The sequence below is a fragment of the Lissotriton helveticus genome, chromosome 7 (assembly GCF_964261635.1).
Source record: "Lissotriton helveticus chromosome 7, aLisHel1.1, whole genome shotgun sequence".
Classification (NCBI taxonomy): Eukaryota; Metazoa; Chordata; class Amphibia; order Caudata; family Salamandridae; genus Lissotriton; species Lissotriton helveticus.
In genome coordinates this window covers 1366394560-1366407849 of record NC_136068.1, presented here as the reverse complement: position 1 = coordinate 1366407849, position 13290 = coordinate 1366394560, and the positions used below count along the sequence as shown (strand labels likewise).

The 13290-nt window shown below is 44.0% G+C and overlaps 1 protein-coding gene across 1 annotated transcript in view; it reads right to left on the bottom strand.

The window, feature by feature from the left end:
• Positions 1–13290, bottom strand: part of LOC144770291 (cytochrome P450 2B2-like) — a 393669-nt gene that overhangs the window by 154026 nt on the left and 226353 nt on the right. The window contains exon 3 of the mRNA XM_078654687.1: positions 12820–12969. Coding sequence (XP_078510813.1) covers positions 12820–12969 — 150 coding nt within the window. The remainder of the gene's footprint in view (positions 1–12819; positions 12970–13290) is intronic.

Genomic DNA, 13290 nt, shown 5'->3' with positions numbered 1-13290 from the left:
ATGCCAGGTCTAACAATTACTATTTTGTAAAAGAATGTACTATTCTTTCTTTGTTATCTTTATCTCACTAGATAGAAAGATGACAACCAAAGTTTTTACCAACCTCACAGATTGAAATGCCCTCCTGGACTTTGACACCCAGCACCCAAGGGCATTTAGAGAATATCACTAAGCACTTTGATAGGTTCTACCACTTTGATACCCGACACTGCAAGTAAACCTTCCATTTGGATTGTTCCTCAGACTGAGACATAACTGCGTTTCTATCTCTAGGTATGAAGTGGCCACTGCGTTAACCCAAAAACTACAAGATATGAAATGCCAAATAGAAATTATACAACAAGCTAAGTAGAGTGGCATAATAATAATAATGAAGCTTCAGCTATGAGAATCATCTATTTATCTATGTTCAGTGCTATACCTAATTACATCAAAAAGCATAAATAAATAATGGTGTCTCCTGATGTTTGACCACACGCATGACCCTGCCCTTTTCGCTTTGAAAAGGAACGGAAAGGTATGGGACATGCTGGTACACACTAGATCTACAATGCAGGATAATAATCAACAATACACCCTTTGGAACCCAGTCGCAGTAACTGTTCATCAACCTTGCGGCAACTGCAATGTGGGCTGCTTTACTGAATGAAAGTATGATTTAGATCTGGATTTGACCTCCCCTTCGGAACTTAGGAAAGACAGAAACTGCGACAGTGAGATTTGTGTTGCACCTTGTAGGGAAGTGGGTTACTGTTGCAGTAACCCCTCACTTTTTGCCATGTTTCTGATGCACGTTGACTTGATGTGCTCTGGGTCCCTGCAATGTGGTTCCCATGGCCTGTGTTCTCTTACCCAAACCTGTACCTTTGTACCCACAATTGGCACACCTCTGGCCACAGGAAAGCCCCTTATAAAAGTACCATGGGCACCAAGGGCACTGTGACTAGGGAAGGCCTCTAACTGCTGGAGGACCCTTAGAGGCCGTGCACCTTTACACCCACACACTGCCATTGCAGGCTGCGTGTTTTGGTGCAGAGAAAAGTGAATAGTTGACAAGGCACACATCCCTGTGTGCCATGCCTGCACCCCACTGCCTGGGCCCTAGGTACGTCACCCCTTTAGCAGCCATCTACTAGCCACCCTGTAAGGGTACAGTTGCCTCAGCACTGTACCCCTGCAGTGTCTAAGTCCATTCTTAGACATTATCAGTGCAGTAAAGCCATGAAGAGCCATAGACGAACTCCACAGCTGCATACTGGCATTACTGAAATCTGGAAAGTTTGGTAACAAACTTTTCAGCACATCAAACCCACACTGATGCCAGTGTAGGATTTATTGTAAAAAGTACTCGGAGGACATCTTAGAGATGGCCCCTGAAAAATGACAAGCCCTGGGTTGGTTCCTGAATGGCTTCCCGGCATTCGCCACCACCAGACAGGTTTCTGGACCCCTGGGTAGAAAGCCTCCTCTCTCTGGGTAGAGGTGTCATGCCTCCTCCTCTAGGATTGACTGGGTCTATGAAGGGGAAGTTTCAAGGGCCTGCCGCCTTGGTAAGCTGTCCCTGTCTATTGCTGCCCCCAGGAACTAGCTCCCACTAGTTCTGACCCCCACTTTGGGCAGGAGAATTAACGGGAAAATCAAGTTAGGAGGAGAGGCGTGCCCACCTTTGCCAACTCTACCCCTCAGGTGGGGGAGACAAGGAGAAGTACACATCTCGATCTTTTCTCAATTTGAAATTACACTTAAAAGATGTTTTAAGGCAAACCCAACGACAACCTATGGTAGAGATAGGCCTTGCAGTAGTGAAAAACGAATTTAGTTGTTTTACACTACCAGGATATGTAAAACTCTAAAGTACATGTACTACCTTTTAAAAACACTGCATCCTGCCCATAGGTCTGTTAGGGCCTGACTCAGGGGTGACATGTAATAAAAGGGAAGGTTTGGGCCTGGGTAGTAGGCTACCTACACAGGTCGAAATGGCAGTTTATAACTGCACACACAGGCTCTGCAGTGGCAGGCCTGAGAGAGCTTTACAAGCTGCTGAATTGGGTGGCACAATCAGTGCTGCAAGCCACGAGTAGCATTTAATGTACAGGCTTTTGGCACATATAGTGCACTTTACTAAGTGCTTACAAGTAAATTAAACATGACAGTTGTTGATAAGCCAGTGTTTCCATTTTTTTAATGCAGAGCATATACGCTTTAGCACTGGTAAGCCATCGTACAGTGCCCAGAATCCTAAAGCCAGTAAAAATAAATTCAGGAAAAGAGGCGGTCAGAAAGCAAACAGTTGGGAGAAACCATGTCATGAATGCCAGGTCTAACAATTACCATTTTGTGAAATAATTTACTATTCTTTCTATGTTCTCGTTATCCCACAAGATAGAAAACTGACAACCAAAGTTTATACAAACCTCACAGATTGAAATGCCTTCCTGTGGCTTTGACACCCAGCACCCAAGGGCATTGACAGAATATTACCAAGACACTTGAAAATGAGGAGATCCAGCTAACTAGAGAGAGGCTCATGCCCCCCTCCAACTGGAGGGTGATATAATAGGGGGTGTTCTCATCCCAAGTATGGGACCTATTAGTCCCGACCTGCACACCCCTGCAAAGCCCCTAAATTGTGTATTTAGGGGGACCCTGAACCTTGCCTCTCTAGATTCCTGCAACCGACAAAGAAGAAGGATGGACGAAGTCGCAAAGCAGAGGAGACTTACCAGCCCGTCTGCAGTTTCCGGAGATCCTGCACCAAAATTCGACTTGCCCTGCAGCCAGCAACCTCCAAAACCCCTGGGAGGACTGACTGCCTTCAACAAAGACTGGTACTCCTGCAAACAGAAGCTCTGTTCAAGAGAAACTCCAAAGACAGACTCAGAGCCCGAAAAGGATGAAGAAACATGATTCCTGGAACCACCACTGCACCCGTCACCTATGGCCCGAGTCCAAGGACCCCCAGCACTCCAGAGCCTGAGCTCCCCAACGTCACCTGCAGGCTCTGCACAGAGACCCCCTAACCGCTAGTGGCCTGTTATAGTGAAACCAGACCTCAAAAGCTACCCCTGCATCCAGCCACCCTGCTTCCTGGAGAAGAGAACCTGAGGTGCACCTCCATCCCGAGCCCTCCAACTTACCTGCCCTGCTGTTGATTTCTCTCAAAAGACTTCCTGGACAGAGCCTTCAGCCAAAACCCAAAACCAGCAACCTCAATAGGATTGCACTGGGCTCCAGACTCCTCCTTAGCACCCTGCACCCGGCCGCCCCTGCACCGCTGGTGATGTGTACTTGGTGGCAACCGAGGACCCCCTTTGCCCTGACCTTAACCCTAGGAGCTTGGCTCCGAAGACAGAGTGGGCTGCCCCTGATGAGCCCCCTGCCGATCTATCTAGGCATATCATCCTGAGTAGTCGATGTAATTCAAAAGTAACACAAAAGTAATCAAAAGTAATTTCTATGTACTTTAAACTGTTTTTAAAGCATATACACACCTGCAAAGATTGCAAATTCATTTCCATTTGCATTTGTGTGTAAAGTTTTACATTTAAAGGACTTTTTACCTACCTGTGGCAAGTCATGCTTGGTTCTAGAAATATAACAGAAGTATACCAATTTTTATACTTGGCCAATTGGTCTAGATTCTGTCTCTGAGTGTGCATAATCAGTCCCTGATTGAGTTCATACAATTAATGCTTAACACACCTTCCTGATAGGCCTAACTGCTCGCCCACACTACCACAAAGGGAGCAGTTAGTGATTATCTAATGTAGCCTTTGCTATACCTCTGGGGATCCTTTGGCCTCTGCGCACACTATACCTTACTTTGCTTGCGTTATGTTGGACTCAGAACTAGAAACGTGTACCCTCCGAACCAAGAACACTGCAACAACATCCTTTGTAATCCAGCAACTACAAAAATGAGTTATTTTCTAGAAAAGCGACACAATGAGGATTGCACACAGTCGGCCAATATTGAAAAATTCCACAACGTGATCTCTCACGAAGACGTTAACCAAATACCTTTGTTGAGGCACAAAACTGAGTTTTTAAATTACACATACATATCCGAGACTCAACAACAATATACCATGGCTTTTGATGTCGGAGTCTTGATACGGACTCTCGCTCCATTATCTGTGTTGTATTAGATGAGTCAAGTTTCACTCCCTTCACCCACAAAACATATATAATTGCACTTTTCAATGTAGTTATTAGTTCTAGTCACCTGTATCCTGTATTTCAATTAACATATGAATACAATTTCTCCATTAACACTTCTCTAACCCGGTGTGCATGTAAAGATCAGCGGCATTGTTAGTGGTTATGCTCCTCACTTGCACCAGCACTTTTCATCAAGGGTACTATTATGTTTACCGAAAAGACACCGTCCTTAGCGACCTATTGCGTAACCCACAATCTTGAATATCTCAATAACAGAGACTTGTCCAGTACATATGCACATTTACTAACGTTTACGCGTGCACACAATTCCGCGTCACCCCATGACACAACAGACGCACATACATCATGTATGTGTTCGTGCATGAGACGTATAGCCATCCACACAGTCCTGTTACACACCAGTTTGTGGAAGTTGCCCACTGGATCCACAAACAGAAGCCTGTCTTGAGGGGAGTAAGGTGCTAATATTCCAGCAGGGTGTTTCTCTCTCCATCGTATGTAAACCTTATGCTTGACATTACTGTTTATACACTGTAGCCCGAATAGAACTTAGACTGCCTCTGATCTGTCAATCTCACATAGCGCCTATTGAAAACTACTTACTGTGCATTTTGAAACAGTTATTTTATCTCTGTATGCTGGATGTATATTGGGGTTGCACACTGATGTGTGTAGGTGCAATACAGCTTTTGAATTGTTCAGCAGTCGTAGTTTGGTTGCTAGTTCTGGTTGTGTGATTTACATAACACTTACGTTTTCATACACATTTATTGCATCGAACTCCGGTTAGATTTCTACGATTGGAATTTTAATTCCCGAACTTTTGTAATGACAGTCTTTGATCTACTGTTCCCTTTCAAATGCGGGTTATCCTACTCAAGAAAGAATAAGCCTCAATTTTTTGCCAGATCAAGTCTTTTAGTTCATTTTCAATCTGTTATTCCACATTGCTTGTTATTACACTGACCTCTAAAGACCCCACCTATTAGGCAATTACTAGGGACCGTGGCATATAAAAAAAGTCCGAGAACCAAACGGGGCTTACTACAGGGGCTGAAACATGCCCACCTTGTCCATGGGTTGAATTATTCCCTCTAGTTCCTTTCAAACCTACCAGTAGTTGCTGTTGTGAAAAAATGGTGGTTAACCACTAGGAAGCTTTGGGTCACTTGTTCCATGGCCCTTACTCTATCCGTTTCATGAACTTTGAAGTGATAGTGTGGACATTTTTAAAGACTGTCATCTCTACCAAAAATAATCCCTTACTTATAAGGCTGAGACCACTCATGTCATCCTCATCAGACTCGAGCGAGGAGTCGGCCCTTTAATGAAGCATGTCATTCTAGGATGCGTGAGGGCTCTGCATTCTTTATACATATTTATTTTTCAAAAGGAAGCAGAGAACTCTGGGTATTTCTCAAGTTTAGGTGGAAAGCATATTTATTATATAACAGTTCCCACATCTGGCTTAGGCCAGTTGTTTAGATGTACTCGCTTGGCCTTGCCCATACTATAATAATTGACATTTTCAAGATATGTTACTTTTTTGTTTGCTAAATGTATCTTCCCTAGGAAACAGTCACACTTCTCTTCTAATGTTTTTGCATGATTTGGGAAATACACCATACCAATGCAGAATGACTCTTATGGTTGTTTTGGATGAAATACATTTTGACAATTTGAATGTACAATGGGCTAATAATCAACTACAACTTCATTTAAAGAGAAACAATAAAGAGAATTGGTTACAACACACAAAAACTGATTACATTCCAAAGACTGGTTAGATCTCCAGTGGGTGCCCTCGTTTGATTTCAGATAAAAGAGATAGCAAACATTTATAAATAAGAGACAGACTGTAAATATTTTGTATCTAGAGAACAATAATAGCACTTTCCCATTTAAAATGGTATTTCATTGTGCAGCACGGCCAACGATGAACCTTGAGGCACTCCACAGAGTGTTTGCAGGATTCTTGAGGAGTATGGTGCCAGGCTGACAGTGAGTCCTTGGATGCCAATCCCATGCAGAGTCCTGATGAGGATGGGTTGAGAGACCATGTTAAATGCTGCAGAAAGGTCCAGGCGAAGGAGAACGGTCATATCTCCTCTCTCAAGCATCTGTACTGGAGTTGGGACTGAATCCAGACTACGTAGTATTGAGGACATGATGGTTGCTGAGGTGGTCAATAAGGCACTGGTTGATTGGTTTCTCTAAGACCTTGGCCGGGTGAGGTAGGCAGGAGAAGTGTCTGTAGATGGAGAGCATGGTGGGGTCAGCGGATAGTTTCTTGAGTTTGGCTTGACAGTGGCATCTTTCCTGGTGGCTGAGTGGATGGAGGTATTGAGGAGGGGTGTTAGTGCTTCACAGATTGGTAGGGGTCCATTGGTAGAAGTATGGTGGGGCTAGAGCCATTTGGGGCCAGAATGGATGTCTTCAACATAGTGGTGATTTCAATTGGGGTCATGCTAGCCCATCAGGTCAGGGTTCATTATTCAGCAGTAATGTGAAGTTGAGTTGAGACGGGGTCCTGTTGAGGGATCAAAGTAGAAGTATATGGAGGCTTGTTAAAGAAAAATTCGGAAAGATTGTTGCAAAGGTCTTGACGGGGTGATGTTGGCAAGGGTTTCCCTGCTGCTGTTTGTTCCATCATTGATACGGTCTGCCAGAACTGTACGCCTAATGTTCAGCGTTGGTTTCCATCTGTATGAGTGGGTTTGGTAATGTGTTTGGTGAGACTGAGGTTTCTAGAAGGGCCATGGAATTTGGGTCAGTGCAGTTATGTTGCTTGTGAAATTGGTGTGGGCTCCTGGTGGTCTGTATACAAAGGTTCCACCCAGGGAAAAGTTGTCTGTGATGTGTATTTTGAACATAAGGTGTTCCATGTAGCTATTGGGGGGGTGCAGCTGATGGGAGTCTTTGAATATGATGGCAACTCCACCTCCATGAATGTGCTGATGGTTTTGTCGGACTATCCTGTAGCCTACAGTGATGGATGCAGTGAGGCTCGGTGCAGAGGTTGGGTTTAGCTATGTTTCCATGAGGAAGAGCAGGTCCGGAGCATGGAAATGTAGTAGGTCCCATATCTCTTTGATATGTTTTGGTGAGGGAGTAGGTGTTGAGAAGTATACACAGGAGTGTGGTGTGATGCATGAGTAATGCTTGTTCTGTGTGAGCAGGGTGCATGAACTGGTTTGTGTGTGAGGGAGTGGGGTGTTGGGTGCTACTCGTGCAGGAATAGTGGGCATAAGAGTGCATGTGAACTTGCAGGAGGTGCATATGAATGCTTCCTCTGTGTTCTGTGCTGTAGTATGGCAGCAGTGCAGCGAGCAGCGGCTGGCGTTGAGAGCACAGAGCAGCTCAGCAGAGTAGCAGTGGGTAGGGGAAGGGACCAGGGTTCCTAGCACTGGGCGTGGTCCTGACATGGACAGGCAGAGATCGGCTTTCTTTTGGTACGCTCACTACGTATGTCTGCGCTACATCTGTCATTAAGTGGGTCCTGGGAGGAGGGAGGTGCACCAGGGGTGGTGCACAAATGGATGATGGGAAATTAATTCAACTTGATGTGCAGATGGATGGTGAGAAATATAGTCAGGTTGCTCGGCTTCTTTTTTGAAAGACTGTTTTACCAAGAAAACAGTGAGGTAACTTCCTGTGCAGATGGATGATAGGAAATGCAGTGATGACCCTTCCTTTGCAGATTCGTGATGGGAAATATAGCCCACTTGCTTGGCTTTTTCTTTTAAAAACAGTTTTGGTGGGAAACCAGTGGTGTCCCTTTCTGTGTGAATGGATGATGGGAAATGCAGGGTTGTCACTTCCTGTGCAGATGGATTGTGGGCAATATAGTCCTCTTGCTTGGCTTCCTCTTTTAAAGACTGCTTTGGCAGGTAACTAGTGATGTCAACTTCTGTGCAGATAGATCATAGAAAATGCAGTGATTTCACTTCCTGCGCAGACTGATAATGGGACATGTAGTCCACTTGCTTGGCTTCTTTTGAAAACGCTTTTGGTGGGATTGGTGGGTATTATTTCCTAGGCAGATGGATGATGGGAAATGCAGTAGTGTCACTTCCTGTGCAGAATGTTGGATATACTTTTCCATTCACTGGACTAGTCTTGGTTGTCAGGATAATCAGGAGAATCAATTTGTAGCACCTTGCCTGCAAATGCTGACCGAGATTGTTGTAACCCAAACGTTGGAATGCTACATACTAATCCACCATATAGCTAAAATGAATACATGATTTGTGAAGCAAATTGGAAGAAATACCCCTTTATTAAATGGTGGCTCCATATTGTTTGCCTTTTTTTGTGCCCGATTTTAGCTGGTATTTAGGACTCTCTGCCCAGTGACGCTGCTGTTTAATGCCATAGTGTGTGTACACTGGCCCTAAAGTTTTTATGGTAAAATTGGTTTCACCAAAATGGGCTATTTAATTTTCTTCTAAGACCTTGGTGGATGGTGCATGAATCGCACCAGTGGTGTGGAAGTTAAAAATCATATATGAGCAACAGTGCATATTTACACCACTGTGCACTGCTTGGAAATGCAGATTAACCCGTTGGCTGCGCCACCCGTTTTGCGGAAGTGCTGCACTTCCGCAAAACGGGTGGAGCCGCGTCGGCCATTGGCCAACGGCAGCACCAGCGAGGTAGTGCTGCCGTCGGCCAATGGCCGACGGCAGCATAGATAGGGTTAAAAGCACTGAATGGAAAGTAAAATGCTTTAGCCATATAAGAAAACCTATTTTTATATATCAGTAAGTCAACCCTAAAGAGTGGTTTTCAAGCCAACAGGGCAGGGATCCTAATATATAATAATGTGGAACACAGTATGTTTGGAATAGGTGCCGCCACAGTGACTAAACTATTTACTTAACATCTCTGCTTCGGATAATGCTCAAAAAAAGAATACACTTTTTTTTCTTCTTTGTTTAGAACTTTAGTAGAAAAGTAACTTTATAAGAATTTATTTTATGCTCCCTGAGTCAAAACTGAGTTAGAACCAATCTGGCCACTAATCATACCCCCAGAGGCTGAATTCCTGGCTGCAGTTAATGACCCTGCTCTCCAGAGTACAATGGATTGGCCTCTCTATCCGGGAAGACAAGGGCGTTGGCAACAAATGAGTATTTAGCAAAGATTAGGCACGTGGGAAGGGACGGCAAGCCTTGATTCTGAGAGCCCTTCTAGATGGCTTGACACCAACCCCTGAAGCAGGGAGAACTAGTTTGGACCCTGCTAGATGAGAACAGACTGTATCTATATAAGGCAGTGTTTTTGAGAGAGAGACAGAAAAACTCTTGTTGGAAGAAGAGTTTAACCATCTTAGATTGAGGATTTCTAGGGAATATTTTGTAAAGTGCTGCAAAAGGGAGTGGGCATAAGTAGGAAAGTATCCAGAAATGGGCCAGGGAAAATTCACCAATTGATGGCTAGTGCACAAAATAAGACTGGCACCTCACCGGCACCCCGCAAAACATTCCTGGAAAGACTACACCGGAAGAAAGTGGCCATGCTGGGAGAATTAAGACATTTTGAATTCTGTGTAGCACCTAGAGATTGGAACTGCTCTCCAAGGGTCAGGTGGCGGGCCTCTTGTATGCCTGCTTCAGGGTCTGAAACAGCTAAAGGACTCCCAACAAGGCCATGCTGACCACATGGAACTTTACCCTGGAGGTGCCCTACATTAATGTGAGAACTGGTGCCTGGAAGCTTCTGCTAAGGATCAGGGGGATCCAATAGTGATCCAAAGGAACATTCCCAGCAGCTTGAGAGAAGGAGGGCTGTTGGTCTTGGCCCTCTCTGTAGGGTCACCCTCCAACATTTTGCCTTCACCCCTCTGGTTTATGAACTAGTGTGTGTTGGTCTTAGGACTTTCTGCACTTTACCACTGCTAAACAGTGCTACATTGCTTGTACTCACTCAGTAAAACATAATAAAATTGGCTTACACCTGATTGGCACATCTAATTTACTTGTAAATCCCTAGTAAAGGGGTAAAAAAGGAATCCAGAGCCTGCCTGTAACTTATATATTACTAGCATGCCTATAGCACGTGTTGAGTCAACCACTTAAGTGGTGTTTTAAAACAGGTCTCAAGCTTGCCAGTGAAGCCTGTGTGTGCAATTTAAACTGCCATTTCGACCTGGCAAAATAAACCTTTTGACAGGCCCAAACCTTCCTTTTAATACATGCAAGCCAACCCTACTGTAGGCCCTGGACAGACCAGAGGGCAGCGTGCAATGTATTTAAAAAGTAGGACATGTACTTTTAGGTTTTACTTGTCCTAGTGGTGAAAAACTCTTACATTTGTTTTCATGCTCCAAGGCCTATCTCTCCCATAGGATAACATTGGAGTTGCTTTATTTCATTTTAGAAGTGTAATTTTCAAATGGACAGAGATAATCAGTTCATCTGTGGTGTCACTGGAATCACAATTCAAAATCCTAACTTATGGTTAAGTCGGATTTTAAATTGCAATTCTGAAAATGACACTTTTAGAAAGCTGGAATTTTTCTCCCTTATCCATTCAGTGCCTTTTGCCTTTTTCTGGTCACATGACTGAGTGTATCTGACAGTTTGGCTTTGTGTATTCCTCCTAGACAGTCATACACAATAAGGAACTTAGGTGTGCCTGGATGGGACATCACTAGCAGGATGGGAAGGGAGGAGCTTGGCACAGCTCCACTTACACCTGAATAGGCTGTTTCCAGCCTCCACACAAAGGGCTGTATATTCCATGTAATAAGTTTGTATCCAGGACAGGGAAGGCAGGATGCCTGTGGACTTCACAGAGCAACCTCTAGAAGCTTCTCCCCCATTTTAAAGGGACAACTGGGTATAAATACTGGACCTCGGACACCACTACTTCAGTTCATCTCTGGACCTGTGAATACTGTTGCAGGAAGAAGGACATCTGTGCTGCTGAAGAGCTGCCACTCTGCTGAACTGCACTCTGCTGGACTATTGCCTTGCAGTGCTGCTGCTTTGTTGTGCTGACCTGCTTTCTGCTACCCTCTTGTCTTGGTGAGAAGTACCAGTCCTCTATCTCTTGAACCCAGAACGTAAGTTGGCTGGCCTACTGGTCTGAAGCCTCAGGGACATAACAGGTTTATTAAAACTCTGCTGTCTATTAGTCTGCCCTCCCAAGTGGTGCTATACCAGCCCTGGACTCTTGAAAGTGGGTTTCAGGTGCTTTCCAGCCTCTGTGGATCCAGTGGAATCAACACATTTCCTCTGCTGCTTGGTGCAAACCCAAGCAGAACAGATTCATCACTGCTGCTGCATGGATTGGACCTGTTGCAAAGACTTGCATCACAGCTCTTCAGAACTGCTGCAATGCCCTAACTGCGTTACGCATCCTCGGCTTAGGCCCTCTCATCCCTTGTCCAATTTTAATGAATGTGGTGTCTGTTTGGTTATCGGAATATTACAATTGTTGGCACTGCTTGAACTTGTTTCTCTACAGAACTTCCTGTTGCTTGTGCCATACCTACTAGGGGTTGAGAAGAACTGCTTTGAGACCAATGTTGAGACCTAATAATGGTATGTTTATTTATCTAATAAGTGTTCCTCAATTCCAAATTATTAGCCCACTTCACAACCATTTGGAATCCACATGCCTTTTCTTGGGAATGCCGTCTCACTAACCTTGGCATTGTTGTGGTACTGACCAAGGCTTGTCATGACATAATGCAAATATTAACGTATTGCTTTATGAAATGGTGGTGTCGTTGTTGTATCAGACATTGTGGGCAAAAGGGTCATCTGCAGAGCAAAATATCACTTTTCCTAAGGTTATTTTTACTGGCCCAGTTTTAAATTTCAAAATAATATGGCAAAATACTTTGTGGCACCTTGCCTTCAAATACTCATCAGGAATGTGTTGGACTCGACGTTGCTGGAGTGCTACATGCCCCATTCCAATATAACTCAAAATAGAGAAAGAACTTCGAATATGCAGCCCTCTCTTTGGCCATCTCTTTTCATAGACATAGACATTGTTGTGGTACCTACCCATCATAGCTTGTAGTGACATAACATGAATAGTGATTCTAATCTCTACCTGAAATGGTTCTGGGGTTGTTATAACAGATATACTGATGGTGCTGTTGGGAAATTACAACAACTGTGGTTTGGTATGTGATGGGAGGAGAGCAATGCATAAAATCAATGGTAGAAGCTCAGCTAAACTGATTTTTTCTTCCATTTTCCATCCATCCCCTACTCTCCTTAGCCCTTCTACCCGTCAAGTAACAGGAGGAGAAAATAGTAAAACCTTATGCAGAAAGTCCCCAACCCCATAAATGGGGATACAAAGATCAATATGAGGATTTATTAATTATATAGCCCTTTTACACTACTAGGACACAGCACATCTTGTCTTGCCTATACTTGCAGAAGGAGAGAATAAGGTTTACTCTGATCAATGGGATGAAATGTATTTGGTCAAACGTGCCTGTAGGCATATTATGTAAAAACCTTGTGAATGTGACAGGAAGACTGCAATCTGATTGATTTGCAATGAGCATAATAGGGTAAGAGATCAGCAAGAAATTCAACGCATAGCTACAAACAGGAGAGATAGGTCTTAGATCTGCAAATTGGAGGGGAACAAATCAAAAAGTACCTTTTTTGCTTTCAAAGAAATCTGCCAGGTGCCTTGCTTCTGTCATGACATGTTCTTCAAGGCTCCGCTTCCCCATCCCAAATTGACGTAGAAGAGCCAGAGATAGTTTACGGTGATGCATCCAGTGCTCGCCATTTGCAAACACGACCCCTGCAAAATCACAAGACGGATTAATGTAAACCACAGTTGCAAATGTCCTCTTGCATCAAGTTTGGTTTCTTGGTAATGACTTTGTACAAAGGATGGTGAAGCTAATTTTGCACTCCTACGCATAACCTACCTCACATCTCCAAGTCCCAATGCCTCAAGGTTTCTAGGACTATAATACTACATGTAGTCAAAAATTGATTAGTGTACTACGAGGTTATACATTCACTATCTTCACTATTTTCAGGTCCCGCCATGATACAGCTGTAATTTAAATCTCGACACCTCAGTTATAGGAATTGTGGACAAAAATATTGTATAAAC